Below are 16,209 nucleotides of genomic sequence, written 5' to 3' on the forward strand. Positions count from 1 at the left end.
ACCTTTAAAATTTGAAGAGTCACTGCTGGGTCAGAGCAGTGGCCAGCTTCTTCCCCACTTCCTACGGACCATCGGAGAGGCGAGCAAAGGTGTTGCCCAGATGGAGGGGCTGGTAATCACTGACAGAGTATCAACAGGCAAGAGGGAGAAGAGGGATATGGGCTACTCATGTGTGTGTGTTCGTGTGTGTGTGTATGAAGCAATGCTGTCCATGGTGGCATGGGCTGAGAGAGACCAGTAGCGCAAAACCACTGACTATGAGCAAGTTTTTGGCCATGTGCTTTTTGCAGTTTGCACCTCTTTAGGCAGCTACTGTTAACGGGGAATGGCTTATGAGAGCAGGCTAGAGAGACTGAAGAGCTCAGGCAGATGGTGTTTCAAAGAAGGAAGGAAGCTTGCCAGCCTCAGAATGAGTACGTGTGTACATGTGTCTGTGACTGGGTGAGAGACTGACTGAGAGGGAAAAATCATACATGTGATTCAGGATGGCCGTGTGTGTAAATGAAATGGAAGATCCACACTGGGCAACCTCATAGACCGCCTCGCTGGCCGGATGCTCGCAGGGGAGGTAGGTGCAAAATCAGTTCTTGCCCTGAACTCCATTTTCTGTAGACAGGCCACTGGAGAGAGATTCCTTCTTTTTCTCTGGATTGCTCAGTTCCTGTTGCTCCAGAAATCAACAGAATTATACTATGGATCAAGGACGTAGGTAAGGGGGGGGTTTTCTCGGGTTCAACCCCCCCCCCCTTCATGTCCGAAGCTCTGCCTACCCGTTTGTGGTTTTTAAAACATTTTAGTGTTTTTTGTTTTTGGCCTGCAGGGGGCGCATTGTTTAGGCTAGTGGCACCAAACTTTCAGGGATTGTTTGGGGGATTCTCCTGATGATACTACCCAGGTTTGGTGAGATTTGGTTCAGGGGGTCCAAAGTTATGGACTCCCAAAGGGGGTGCCCCCATCCCCCATTGTTTCCAATGGGAGGTAATAGGAGATGGGGCTACACCTTTGAGGGTCCATAACTTTGGATGGATTGTATAGTGTTATACTACACAATTTCCCCCTTAATCCCTTGTGAAACCCTAACTCGTATACTGTAAAAAAATGAACCAAACACCACAACTAGATCTAAACAGCAGCACATCTAAATGGACGGATGGAAGGTATCATTCTTTCTCTCCTGGATAAAAAAGGGGCTACCTAAACGAGCTGAGGTCGAAGGGTCACTCAGGCAATGCTGAAGATAAATCACCAACTGTTTCTGCAATCATATCTGCTCTGTGACTGCAATAAGTCCTCAGACACTGGGCCCATCCCAGCCAGGCGGGTTTTATGAAATATGTTCTCTTGGCTTTCCTCTGATGTCAGCCGGACCAGTAAGCCATAGCATTTGATCAAAGAGACTTTAATCCAAAAGGAAGCAGGGAGGTTTTTATTTGTTTGTTGGCTTATTTCGCTGGTAATGTGGTAAAAGGTAAGCCAGTTCATCGACATTCTTCTCAGCTTGCGTCCCCTCATGAGGGAAAGAAAAGTTATGCACAAGGAAAGAGTTGTAACTTGTAATATTAGAAATTCTGGCTGGCAGCTCGAGAGCCAACAACAAAAGGCTTTTTTTAGTTCCAATTGAGGGATTAAATGCAAAACCATAATATTGGAAATGGCTGCCGGAGAACCAACAGGATCACTGCTGAAAAAAATACTAGCCAAATGTGGGTCAAAATAGGCCGCCTTTAGTTTCATTTTCCTTCCCTTCCCAGAACTGCCCCATAATACAAGCCGTTTGCTTTCAGTTGAATAAAATTAGCCATAATTGATTAAAATGTAGTTTTGTGAGTTAACACTGGCCCTTAATGAACGAGCAAATAATGCTTTAACCTATTGATCAAAGCTTCCTGTCCTAGTTACTGGGTGGCAAGTCGATAGACCGCTTTTCTGGCTTAGAAAGTGTTAGAGTTCAGGGCTACTCGAGTGGTTTCAGCATCTGTCTGTCCTACATTGCCTTGCGTTCGCTCCCAGGAGCCTAGCTGGAAAGCTGTAGCGGTTAAGAGCGGTGAAGTCTAATGTGGAGACCTGGCCTTAATTTCCCACTCTTCCACATGAACGGCACACTCTGATCTGGTGAACCAGGTTTGTTTCCCCACTCGTTCACCTGAATGGCAGAGGCTTATCTGGTAAACCAGATGTGTTTCCTTACTCCTGCATTCCTGCTGAGTAACTTTGGACCAGTTACAGTTTTCTCAAAAATCTCATAAGAACATAAGAACATAAGAACAAGCCAGCTGGATCAGACCAGAGTCCATCTAGTCCAGCTCTCTGCTACTCGCAGTGGCCCACCAGGTGCCTTTGGGAGTTCACATGTAGGATGTGAAAGCAATGGCCTTCTGCGGCTGTTGCTCCCGAGCACCTGGACTGTTAAGGCATTTGCAATCTCAGATCAAAGAGGATCAAGATTGGTAGCCATAAATCGACTTCTCCTCCATAAATCTGTCCAAGCCCCTTTTAAAGCTATCCAGGTTAGTGGCCATCACCACCTCCTGTGGCAGCATATTCCAAACACCAATCACACGTTGCGTGAAGAAGTGTTTCCTTTTATTAGTTCGAATTCTTCTTCCCAGCATTTTCAAAGAATGCCCCCTGGTTCTAGTATTGTGAGAAAGAGAGAAAAATTTCTCTCTGTCAACATTTTCTACCCCATGCATAATTTTATAGACTTCAATCATATCCCCCCTCAGACGTCTCCTCTCCAAACTAAAGAGTCCCAAACGCTGCAGCCTTTCCTCATAAGGAAGGTGCTCCAGTCCCTCAAACATCCTCGTTGCCCTTCTCTGCACTTTTTCTATCTCTTCAATATCCTTTTTGAGATGTGGCGACCAGAACTGAACACAGTACTCCAAGTGCGGTTGCACCACGGCTTTATATAAGGGCATGACAATCTTTGCAGTTTTATTATCAATTCCTTTCCTAATTATCCCCAGCATAGAGTTTGCCTTTTTCACAGCTGCCATACATTGAGTTGACATTCCCATGGAACTATCAACTAAGACGCCCAAATCCCTTTCCTGGTCTGTGACTGATAGCACTGACCCCTGTAGCGTGTATGTGAAGTTTGGATTTTTTGCCCCTATGTGCATCACTTTGCATTTTGCTACATTGAACTGCATTTGCCATTTCTTAGCCCACTCACCTAATTTATCAAGGTCCGCTTGGAGCTCCTCGCAATCCTTTGTGGTTCTCACCACCCTACATAATTTGGTATCATCTGCAAACTTGGCCACCACGCTACCCACCCCTACTTCCAGGTCATTTATGAATAGGTTAAAGAGCACTGGTCCCAATATGGATCCTTGGGGGACACCACTCCCTACATCTCTCCATTGTGAGAATTTCCCATTTACACCCACTCTTTGCTTCCTGTTTCTCAACCAGTTTTTAATCCATAGGAGGACTTCCCCTCTTATTCCTTCATTGCTGAGTTTTCTCAATAGTCTCTGGTGAGGAACTTTGTCAAAAGCCTTTTGGAAATCCAAGTAGACAATATCCACTGGTTCCCCCTTATCCACATGCCTGTTTACATCCTCAAAGAACTCTAGTAAGTTTGTAAGACAGGATTTGCCTCTGCAAATCCTGTAAGACAGGATTTGCCTCTCAGCCCCACTTACTTCACAAGGTGTCTGTTGTGGGGAGAAGAAGGGAAGGAGTTTGTAAAATGCTTTGAGACTCCTTATGGAAGAGAAAAGCAGGGTATAAAACCAACTCTTCTTCTTTTTCTTCTTAGAATTTTTGTGATTGTCCATATCTCCACATGGACAGAGAGGATGAATGCTCCAAGGTTACCCAGTGAAATTCAAGTCTAAGTGTGGAATTGAACTCAGATGGTCTACCCACTACATAGTTCAACCTACTAACCCTGAGACATCTTTGGCCCTAAGTTTTTTCCTAGGCCATTTCCTCACTCACCTTTTGTTGTGCGCTACTCGCTCCAAGTAACGCGGGTTCCAGCGGCACTCCCCACTACCGGAGTGGCGACAATGCAGCCGCCCGATTCTGCCGCCCTCGCAACCCCTCAGCACGCGTCATTTCTGTTCCTGTTCGGAACAGCGCCTTTTGGGAAACCCTGCGCGACTACCTGCAGTGGGGAGCGTGACTGCGCGCTCAAAAACACCCGAAGCTTACAAAACCGTTTTGCCTCTGCTTCTTTTTTTTTAAGTGAAGAAACGGCCTTAGTCATACATACATTGCGTTTTCAACAGAAATGGGTCTTAGGCTATTCTCCTACATAAGACTTACAATGGTTGTTGCTCAAATCACTTTATAATGTGAGTGCAAATCCTGCCATGGCTGGAAGGTTCATGTGCAGTACAAATACTTATTGTTCTACATTGTCCATAAACAGATTTTGCTTTGTGGAGCCAGAGAGACTTGTTGCATTGCATCAGTGAAAACTCCCTTAGATGCCAATTATCTTGACTGGCATGGGAAGCGAAAATGGGCGGGAAGCAAGTCAATCTTAGCGTGCCTGCTGGGCTACAAGACGGCACTGCTGGGCCCCTTGGCTCAGTGGGGCCGACAGTGCGTCTTAGGTCACCCCCCACCCCCACCCCACACATCATCCCCTAAGCTGGAAAACAGTTTAGGAGGAGATCATTGGTAATCTGATTCCAACTGACATGGCTGATGAGGGCAGGGGCCCACCAGGAAATTTCCCTGTAGGTTCATGGCCCGTCTGTCCCTGAACCACACTTACTGGTTAGACTACTTGACAGAAGTCCTTGTTTCCATCTGCAGAATGTGATGATCGAATAAACTGACATCAGGCTAACCCCTAACCTAGAGGCGGGAGGATGACTTTTATTGTAAGACGAACCTCTGTCTTTGCAAGTATTTATTTATTTCGCAACAAAAGTATGCTGCAAAGAACAGGCTGACCTAGAATGCTCTTTCATCTTTACTCGCAGGAGAGTCTTTTACTTGGAGGAGCATTGAAAAATAGCCCCTACGTGTAATCTGAAGTGGTATAGTCCACTCTCCGAGAATCTTAGTGCAATCCTGAACAGAGTTACCCCTCCTAAGCCTAATTCCAGAGAGCAGGCACGTTGGGCTGCAGGAGAAGAGCTAGGTTCAAGTCCAGTAGCACCTTAGAAACCAACAAGATTTTAAGCAGGGGCTATGGAAAAAAGCACCTGGGGCAAGCACTGAGGACCCTCTTCCTCCTCCCGCACCTTCAGCCTGGTTGGGTACCCCATTAAACTATGCATGCCATCTCCAAAGTTCGTGTGACTTCAGGGGCAGAGCCTGCAGTTTAAAGCTGGACCCAGTTGGGCCAAGCCTAACATTGAACTGCAGGCTAGGCCTGGCCAGGCCCAGCTCAAAAGTTCATAGAGCTTCAATGGCGGAGCCAGCAGTATAAAGCTGAACCCACCCAGATTGTTTAACCCTGGGTTCAGCCTGGCTGAACCAGCTTTAAACTGTGGGGTTCTGTCTTCAACATCCATGGGGACTTCAGAGGCAGAGCCCATCGTTTAAATGTGGACCTAGCCAAGGCAGTATGGAGTTCTTGGCAAGGAGGGGGCCAGGCAGGCAAGGGCACCCAACTTCAAGTGGTACCCAGGGCATGCACCCTGGCTGTCCCACCCTAGATACGCCTCTGATTTTATGGGTTTAAACTTTTGAGATTCAAAGCTCCCTTCATTAGACATCTGATGAAGGGAGCTTTGACTCTCGAAAGGTTATACCCTGAAAATCTTGTTGGTCTCCAAGGTGCTACTGGACTTGAATCTAGCCCTTGTGAGCCTATTGACTTCAGTGGGCTTCAAAAGGTGTAACTCTGCTTAGGATTTCCCTATATATCCCCACCCCCACCCCCGTATATGTAGGCCAGGCCTAAGTCACATTAAAATGGCAATTGACCTTGCACCATCAATTTAAAAATCCCAGCAATTTTAATGAGAGAGATATAAATGTGTTCTTATCTAGCTCAATAAAATCCACAAAACGTTCAAGGGTAGTATTGTGTTCAATGGGTCTGGCATCAAACACATACTTGAATTTAAACACAAGCTTGAAGTGACTTGCTGAATGATACTTTGAAGAATGGAGGTGCTTCTGCCCATACCCATACGTTTCTTGGAAATATTTGTTTCTCGTTAACATCACTATTTCTTCTTGAACTCAGTTTATTCTTTGCAAAACGAGATGGTTCAGGTTATTATAAACTCCACCCTATTAATTAAAATCAGAGATGGAAATGGTGGCTTCCAGGTTGTGGGGTGACACGTCAACCTGGGGAATTGTGTCAGGGGTGACAGGCATTAGGTGTGGTAGGAGGGGCAGGTGACATGTAGCTAGTTATGGCCAGATATAGGAAAGATCACTGTGCTATAGACTGCGGTTCTCTTATCCCATGATAACCACAAGACAACCTTCATTAGTGTTGTCCTTTGTGGTTGAACGTTTTGTTGAATGTTTGGATGTTGAATGTTTGCTGTTGAATGTTTGGATACATCCACCCTTTTCATTGAATCTTATACACTTCCTCTCCGCCAGGGCAGATTGGCTATTCAGTTCTACCGTGTTTCCCCGAAAATAAGACAGTGTCTTATATTAATTTTTGCTCCCAAAGATGCGCTATGTCTTATTTTCAGGGGATGTCTTATTTTTCCGCTCCACAGCTGCATGCTCTGGTGTTCTGTTCAATGGGCATGCTTCCCAACAAAAAGTTTGCTACGTCTTACTTTCGGGGGAAGCTTTATATTTTGCACTTCAGCAAAACCTCTACTACGTCTTATTTTCCGGGGATGTCTTATTTTCGGGGAAACAGGGTAGTATTTTGGGAGAGGGAAAAAAACTTATCTCTGTTCTTTCTACACCGTGCATAATTTTATCAATCTCAATTATGCCCTCCCCCCCCCTCACCCAATCTCTTTTCTACAGTGAAAAATCCCAGATTCTTCATCCTTTGTTCATAGGGAAGGTGCTCCAATCCTTTAGTCATCTTGGTTGTCATCCTGTGAATTTTGTCCATCTCTGCAATGTCCTTTTGGAGATAAGGTGAGCAGAACTGTACATAGTATTCCAAACAAGGCTGCGCAATAGATCCATACAGGGGCATTAGAATATCGGCCATTTTGTTTTCAATCCCGTTCTTACTAATCTCCTGCATTTTTCACTGTTGCAGCACATTAGATTGACATTTTAATTGAACTATCTACTGTGACTCCAAAGTGTCTTTCGGGCTATTTATGTGTGCAGTACTTACTCCATGGCTGTTTGCTTTGGGGTGGGTTGTTCTGCAGTTTTTGTTTTGTTTACACTGTGGAATTCTCCTGCAAAATGTCCCTAGCTGAGCCAATCTGTCATTTTGACCACACACTGCTTCCTTGTTCTTTCTGTGCAACCTCCATTTCAAGAGGTTGCCTGCTGGCTTTTTGTTTTGTTTTGTGCTGTGCTGTTTTTGGTCTAGTGTTATTTCACTAACCAATGTAATTTTCAATGTCAATTTCAAGGATCTATCACTTCAGCGATGGACTTGCCGGTTAATTTGTTTTTTTAAAGAAAGCCCTTCTGTTTTTAAATGGTGGGCTGACGGGTGGGAGAAACTGCTGTTGTGTGAGTGAAGATAGGGAAGAGTAACCCCCCCCCCCAAAAAAAGCTGAATACATGGTGATCTCTTTCACTTTCCCTGAGAAGGGAGAGAAAAATTCGTACTTTAACAGATTTTGGAAACTGCAGGGATTGTCTGATCTGAAGGCAGGGTGAGTTTGGAAGTGGGAAAAATGTGTGCAGAACCAAGAATCAAACCTGAAGGAATGTATGCTTAAAGCAGAGCAGACCAAAAGTGTGTAAATGGCCATAGTCTCATAAAGTTGAGGTACCATTATTGTATACTTGACGTTGGATGCTTTTTTTGTTCCCATGTCCATCATTTTACACTTACCTATGTTGAACGTTGTTGCTCACCGACTCAATCTGTGAGCTCCTCCTGGAGCTTTTCATGGTTAGCCTTAGTTTTCACCATCCTGATCAGGAGCAGCAGTGGCGTAGGAGGTTAAGAGCTCATGTATCTGATCTGGAGGGACCGGGTTTGATTCCCCGCTCTGCCGCCTGAGCTGTGGAGGCTTATCTGGGGAATTCAGATTAGCCTGTGCACTCCCACACACGCCAGCTGGGTGACCTTGGGCTAGTCACAGCTTCTCAGAGCTCTCTCAGCCCCACCTACCTCATAGGGTGTTTGTTGTGAGGGGGGAAGGGCAAGGAGATTGTAAGCCCCTTTGAGTCTCCTGCAGGAGAGAAAGGGGGGATATAAATCCAAACTCCTCCTCCTCCTCTATCCTGATCATCTAGCTGATCAGTAAGCCTTGCTCTAGAGCAAATCAAGTTCAAGTGATCTTGTGGCAAATCCAAAAATTGATAATACACTGAAAAGAGGAACTGTCATTTCTATTAATACACATTGTTTCAGTGCCGGACCAAATGCCCTGTCATTTTATTTCTCAATACCTACAGCCAGAGTAGTATGCAAATCTCTTGCTCAGGGCCTATGAGTTACCCTTTGGGTCCTTCAAACCAGATATTGTAGGGATGCACTGCTGACCCAGCAGCACCGTAAGTAGAGCGCCGGCACACCGGCGCTCCTGCGGCCTTCTGGTCGCACCGCTCCCCCACCCCTCATCCCCCGATGAGTCACAGGTCATGAACTACCTGGCTCACAACCACCGGATGTCCCGGACAAAGGGACAATGGCCTTGCCCTCAGGTGAGGATTAGGCCCAGACGCACATCGCTTCCTCTCCGCACGTATATTACAGGTGCAGGATCATGCATCATCACATGATGATCTCTCAATCCCCCGCTCTCCCGCTCTCCCGGAATTCCCCCCGTTCCGCCCTTCTACACGCCCCCGCTAGAATCATAATAAAAGGTGCCAGGAGCCAGCATACGGGAGAGTCGCTAGGAACACGGAAACCCGCGCTCCCGTTGCTGGCGCTCTCCACCAGATGAAATCACCGCGTCTCGTCTCGTTCTTACGCTGACCTCGCGGCACGACTACAAGATATCCCCTTGGAGTTTGGTGTTGAGAGCTCCAAGCAATTTTTGAAACTTAATTCTCAGGTGTGTGGGGACCCAATTCAGACTGGGACCATGGCATTATTGGGGATATTTATCAGTTAATATCGCAGGTTGGCCAATCATTGAAACGTGATATTGGATAAAGAAAATAAACTCCCCAGAAATATATCGCAAAAAGGTAAAGCTTACATTTATTCTGATAGATTCCGTTCAAATTCAGGTTGCTGCTGAAAGGGGAGAAATAATCTTAATCTAAAGAATATTATTCCATATTACAAAAGAAAGCACCTGGGCCTGTGAGGTCTGAAAATCAGTGGGAGGCAGAGAAAGCTTCAGAGACAGTTGTGAACTGCTCTGCTCTCTGGGTGGAAGTTTTTTGCTTGTGAGGAGAAATCAGACAGACAAAGGTGTAACACTGAAAACATACTGGATATTGTTATATCTCTGGGGAAATAGGCTGAAGAAAAATCAGCTAGGAGGCTTATTGGTCACAATGGTCAGTGGTATTCACAGAGGGGGATAGGCAGTGGTGGGATCCAAAAATTTTAGTAACAGGTTCCCATGGTGGTGGGACTTAAACTGTGGTGTAGCACTAATGGGGCTGGGCGGGGCACGACGGGGGCGTGGCCGGGCATTCCTGGGGTGGGGCATTCTTGGGCGGGGCTGTGGCAAGGACGCAGCCACTGAGCCGGTCCTTGGGCGGGAAACGAATGCACGCAGGCGCAGGCTGCCACGCACGCTGGTGCACCTCCTGCTAGACTGCTTCAAGTTCTGCGCGCTACTGCTGAGGAGCGGAGGAGGGGCGTAACTAAGGCAAAAATCACATGGTAAAATCACCAATTAGTAACCCCCTCTCGGCACACACAAATAATTAGTAACCTACTCTCGGGAACCTGTGAGAACTTGCTAGATCCCACCTCTGGGGATAGGATTTATTCTGAAAGGAATCAGAAAGAGAAATCCTACTCAAAACTTACTGTGTGAAGGAAACAGATCTGAGGGAAGATTGCACTTAGTCAGTGTGTAGTAATCGGCTGGAATATTTTTCCTAAGGGTAAAAAGAGACCTCTCAGAAGAGAGAAAAGAGATCTAAGAAATAACATCAAAAAGTATTTTAAACCGGATTGATGTTTCAAGTGTTATAAGGAAATAAGATGTCTGAATTAATAAGACATCAGTTACTTCTTGCAAGAGACTGAACGGCTGAACGAGCACTTGAAACAGCGTTAGGCTATTTCAACATCTTATTTGTAAATGCTGCCTCCTTATCAACCTACAGTGCTATTCACTTTAATGTAAATACATTTCAACATCTTTTATCTGTTAAAAAGCCCCTCGTGCCTGATTTATTTTCTGACCAGGAAAGGTGAATTAAGCAAGCAACACTCTCCTGATTTCTAGGTACTGGAATCTGAGCACGAGAACCTCACTTCTTCATACATATTTATCTTAGATAGAAGATGGGAAACCAGTGATATTAAAAACTAAAAATTGGTCACGTGCTATGTTTTATTATGGAACTTTTCTTAAAGGGCAGCTCGGAGGCGGAAGGGACAGACTTTTATAGTTTTTGAGGGAAAAATCTCCTCAGGGAGCTTGAGGGCAGAGGGTATGTTGCACCTTCATTAATCGACAGACAGCTTTTGAGTCCTTACCAAGCAACGAACTATGAACCAAGCTGAGAACCACCTCCATCAATTGTAGACTTGTTGTGGCTAACTGAAAGACTATATGACCCCCTCCTATGCATGTGTCCATTGTAGCAATGGATGATCATATGTCTAGATCCTTCCCTCTGTGGAGAGAGGGCCATTAGGGATGTGTTTTGGCTTCCTAATTGTTCAATTTATATTTCAATTAGCCAAGATCATCACTCCCCTTCCTTACCTAATGTTGAACTTCCTGTAGGGCAATAGGTTCCATCTGGAGGTTGGCAACTCTAGTCAATACTGTCTACACACAGACTGGCAGAGGTCTTCTTTCACCTTACCTTCTGCCTGGTCTTCATAACTGATAATTGAACTGGGACATCTCATCTGCATGTAAAGCTGAGCCTCTTTCACTGCCTCTCTCCATATAGAGAAAAAGAAGAGGAGAAGAGGTTAGATTTATATCCCACTTTTCTCTCCTGTAAGGAGACTCAAGGTGGCTAACAAGCTTCTTTCCTTTCCTCTCCCCACAGCAGACACCTTGTGAGGCAGGTGGGACTGAGAGAGTTCCAAAGAACTGTGACTAGCCCAAGGTCACCCAGCAGGAATGCAGGAGTAGGGAAACACATCTGGGTTACCAGATAAGCCTCTGCCACTCAGGTGGAAGAGTGGGGAATGAAACCCGATTCTCCAGATTAGAATCCACCTGCTCTTAACCACTACACCATGCTGGCTCCATATTGAATCCAGCCTCTACCATGTTATGCCTCTTCCCTTTTTCTCTGGTCCTTTGGGTTGTCAGTCCTGGTTGGGAAATTCTTGGAGATTTGGAAGTGGCACCTGGAGTTGGGAAGGTTTGGAAAGGGGAGGGACCTAAGTAGGGTATAATGTCCTACATTTCACCTTTCAAAGTATCCATTTTTAGGGGAACTAATTAATGTAGTTTGGAGATCAGTTTTAATTTGTGGCGGTCTCCAGACCCCACTTATCCAGAGTCTTCCACACAGTGGTGTCTTTTCCACTAAGTTTGACAAAACATTTTGACTGGGCCTTTGTTTGTTGCTGTTAACCTCAACTGAGAGCCACAGGGCCACTCCTATCCTCTGAGTAAATGCTTCTGTGAATAGTACTAATTTGGCTGTAGGGTTCCAGAGAGTTGTGAACACCCATTCCAAGTAGCTGTGACTCAGGAAGTATCTCCTGAACTAACCTGTCATTCAAGTTCCTCTTTACATTACTTCCCCATGTTCAATAGCACAGGACAAGCCTATAATAACCTCCCCATTGCCACAGAGACACTTCAGTTGTCAGGGACACAATGGGAATTGGACAGGGACACACTGGGAATTGGAGTCATTTAAGCTGACTGTAGAAAAGAACATCAGCTCTCTCCAAGTACAGCATACATTTATTCCACAAACGTGAATGTTGCAAGGTGCTTACAAGTGGTTTATTGTCCTTTTGTCCTTGCAACAGTTCTGTGAGGCAGGCTAATATACCTTGCAGAGTCTGGGAAGCTCAAGGAACAGGGGTATAGCCAGGTTCTAAAGTTAGGAGCAGCGACAACATAAGAAAGCACCATGACACAAACTGAACGATTCCTGAAGCAGACAGAGCAGGTAAGGAAATGGGTCCAGCACCATGGCATAATTGTGTGGGCCAGAACCTGGGGAGGAAGAAGAGTCTGGCCTGGGGTGTAATCTTAACTCTGCCACAAACTCACTTAGGTGACCAAGAACGTAGGTAAGGGGGGGTTTCATGGGTTCAACCCCCCATTACATGTCCGAAGCTCTGCCCCCCTGTGTCCCCCCCCCACAGAGCTCGCAGCCGGCAGTCCCTTCTGCCTTCTCCTCCTGAGAGGTCAGAAGAGACTGCCATCCCTGGCCTCGGAGAGCTGCTTTTATAAGCACTGAGGCTGGAGGCGGGGCTTGGGGAGGAGTGGCCACACCCCCAGGGACAGGTGGGGGCGTGACTCCACCCCTGAATCCACCCCATTAAAAAATCTATACCTACGTCACTGTAAGTGGCCTACCTCATGCAACCTGATACTCTGTCTTAACCCTCCCGTACAACATACGGATAATTACACTGGCTTGTTTGTATGGAAGACATGGAATGATATAGTATAGATCAGGGTTCCTCAAACTTTTTGAGCTCGTGAGCCCATTAAGTATTCTGACATGGCATGATGGGTGCAGTGACAAAATGGCTTCCTCAAAATGGCTGTCACAGGAGGCGGAGCCAGCCACAAAATTATTGCTACAGGTTAACTTCACTAACAGGGTGTAGATCCTTGTGCTATGGTAGCAGCAGCAGCTAGACTCGCAGTGATTCCCAAAGTGGGCGCCACCGCCCCCTAGTGGGTGCTGCAGCGATCCAGGGGGCCGTGATGGCCACAGGTAGAAACATTAATACATATATCTTTCTGTTTAATTGCTATTAACATTTTAAAAAAATAATTTCCGGGGGGCGCTAAGTAATATTTTTTCTGGAAAGGGGGTGGTAGGCCAAATAAGTTTTGGAACCACTGAGCTAGAGCAACATTTTTTTAAAAATCTGCACAGCCAATCAAATTTCCAATGGTCAATCAGAAGCCTTGTGGGCAAAAGCCCTACATGCCCCCATCCACTTCAGTGGGCTGTATGGGGTCCACAGGCAGCACACTGTGGACTTCTGGTATAGACTGATCTCGTCAGATCTCAGAAGCTAAGCAGGGTAGGTACTTGAATGGGAGACCACCAAGAGGAATTCTGCAGAGGAAGGCAGTGGCATATTACCTCTGCTTCTCACTTGCTTTCAAAGCCCCTTGTTGAGGTCTCTGGAAGTCAGCCGAGATTTGTTGGCGCTTACGTACATATTGTGTGGTGGTGTTATATCGATTTCAAGCAAGATAAAACATTTCAAATACTGTTAAGTATCATATACATGTGAAATATTATCACACTGAGCAGTACATTCTCACTGAACTCTACTGGATGTGTTTCCAAGTATATCTGTTCAGGGGTTGACTTGAAGTATTCCAAGGACCACTGCCTGCTAAGGATTTTTCACCGCCTCAGATTCACCTTTCTCCTTGTGGCTCTTGGGTCTGAATGCTTTTCACAGTTGTCGTCTCTACACAGGTATGTGAGTATTTTAAAAGAGATTGTGCAGACTGAAAATGCAAGGGGGAGTAAACAGGGAGGACTATAAGATTGAAAGGGCCAGAGACTTAATTCAGTGACTTCCGCACATGCAGAATAATCCACTTTCAATCCACTTTCAATCCACTTTGCAGCTGGATTTTACTGTGCGGGATAGCAAAATCCACTTTCAAACAACTGTGAAAGTGGATTGAAAGTGCATTATTTTGCATGTGTGGAAGGGGCCTTAATGCAGGTGACAAGGGAAAGGAATTGAGCCATGCTATTAAAACTTTTATTCATATGCAAGTCACATGGCTTAGTATTGTATTATACAATTATACTGTTATAATGAAATCAGTACCCTGGAATTAGGTTTGCTCCTAGACTCTTAACTCTATAGCTGAGCAATTACAGAATGCCCCACAGTGCACCTCAGGTGCCGGCAGATGGCTACTGTCTTTTCTTTGGGAATTCGCAGATAAAGAACATAGTGAAGTGGCATTCTGTATCGTTCCACTTGCCTGTACTCAACATTTCCACACAGTCCTCCTGTCCGGAGGTATCATCGGGCTCCCCTTCCTTCCAGTTGCTGTAGTTCTGCAACGGGGTACGGTCAGCGTACATGAAATGGCCTTCTCGGTCCATGTCGTTCACTCCAATGAAGACTCGGAAAAGACCACTCTTGGAAATGTAGTCAGAGATCACCGCATTGGCTGCCTCGTCCTTTGGCATTGCCAGGATACCATCTCGAATCCTGCAGTGCGTGAGAGCTTCCCTGTAGCTCTTCTCCTCCTGCACAATGTAGTAATATTTCTCTTCGGTTTCCCTGATTCCTGCCAACACTTGGGAAAGAGATACAGAAAGATTTTAAAAATATCAACATGGTAGCCTTTTGGGGGAGATGTCCTCTGTCACCTCTTTACTTCTAGAAACCACTTTGTTACAGACCTGTGAAGATTTGGATGTGCTTCTCCTGTTATAAAACTATAGGATGGCAAAGGCCATCTGGAGATCTTGGCCCATTATATATGGAACACTTACTTCGGAGCTCTTAGCTGCACAATGGAGCTGTAGCATACTCTCCTCACATTTCTCTGTGCCTGCCCTGCAGCTCCTTGCTGAAGTCTGTAGGGCATCTCCTTTCCCTAGTTCTCTTAACTCCGCCCACCAAGGGAGCCTTAAAGGCATAGATCTAAAGATTGCTGGCTGAATTAAAGCCCTTTAAATCACTATTATATCGATATACCTGTTATTGCAGTTATATCAATATTGTATCCCGCCCCCAAATAATTCCCCACCAATGAAAAAGGCCAAGCAATTTCCTGGACCACATGATGCTGTAGAGAGGGATCTCCCACCCCCCTTTCCCCCTTTGCAGGAGAAGAGATAGGCTTGGTTTAAAAAAGAGGGTTGTATGAAATAAAGTTTTAATAAGCCCTCCCAATCATTGGGGAGGGTGGAAGTGAAACAAGGAAGGTGGGGTGGAGCCACTATTCCTTGGAAAAGTCCTCTCTGTTATTATTATATCGAGATATCAATATGAGCATTTAGTGAAGCAGGAAGAAGCCAACGACATGAAGGGGGGCAAGGGGGAAAGCATGTACGGTAGGGTGAAGCTAAGTAGGCTGGCTGTGGGTGGAGGGAGGATGTTGGGGCAAATTTGCCCATTCTAGCAGCAAAGCAAATTATAAGTGGCACTGCAAGTGGTCTTGCTTGCCACGGAAAGAACGGAAAGTGAAAGCAGGACTCCAGGAAATATATCTGTATAAGAAATCTTGCTGCAACAGACATCTGCCCCCGTTGCGCAGCAGATACCTTGTCCATAATTGGCCCTTGACTCCTTAATTCCACCACACACCGGTTAGAGCACCATTCTTACAATTAGGGAATTCATCTTAATGTTTAACTCATACTTACCTTTCTGTATCTTTCACCTATTACTTTTTCTCTTATGAGTAGTAGAAGAGGCAATTGCCTTCTTCTTTTATGGCATCCTTTTATGGCCAAGTCTTTTTTTGGAATTAGGTGCAGATACCAGAGAATAACACAGGTGTACTGTGCCAATCTTGAATTATTGCTCGCATGTATGTATTCCCAGTTTTCCCTTTAAAACATACAGGAGCAGGAAAAAATCTCCCCATACAATACTTTGTACTTGACTATCCATAAACAGCATATATTGTAGAAGTTGCACTCAGGTGTTTCAATATTGGGTGCTGTGTGGTTTCCTGGCTGTATGGCTCTATAGCATTCTCTCCTGACGCTTCCAAGCGCCATGTCAGGCTGGCATCTCTCAGGAGGATCTGATGTTGGGAAAGCAAGTGGAGTATATATATCTGTTGGAGTGTCCAGGGTGGGTGGGGAAACCTTTGTCTG

General features: G+C 45.6%; 1 protein-coding gene across 2 annotated transcripts in view; it reads right to left on the reverse strand.

Moving 5' to 3' along the window:
* Positions 1-14,115: 14,115 nt before the first annotated feature.
* Positions 14,116-16,209, reverse strand: part of COLEC10 (collectin subfamily member 10) — a 32,906-nt gene continuing 30,812 nt past the window's right edge. The window contains exons 6-7 of one of the 2 annotated variants that reach the window (XM_048507993.1): positions 14,525-14,675; positions 14,116-14,463 (exon numbers count right to left, since the gene is read on the reverse strand). In XM_048507993.1, the coding sequence (XP_048363950.1) occupies positions 14,361-14,463; positions 14,525-14,675 (254 nt within the window). In that variant the 3' untranslated portion in view covers positions 14,116-14,360. Of the gene's footprint in view, positions 14,676-16,209 lie in introns of both variants that reach the window. The other variant, XM_048507992.1, reaches the window with a different exon arrangement.

The sequence above is a fragment of the Sphaerodactylus townsendi genome, linkage group LG09 (assembly GCF_021028975.2).
Source record: "Sphaerodactylus townsendi isolate TG3544 linkage group LG09, MPM_Stown_v2.3, whole genome shotgun sequence".
NCBI classification, from domain to species: Eukaryota; Metazoa; Chordata; class Lepidosauria; order Squamata; family Sphaerodactylidae; genus Sphaerodactylus; species Sphaerodactylus townsendi.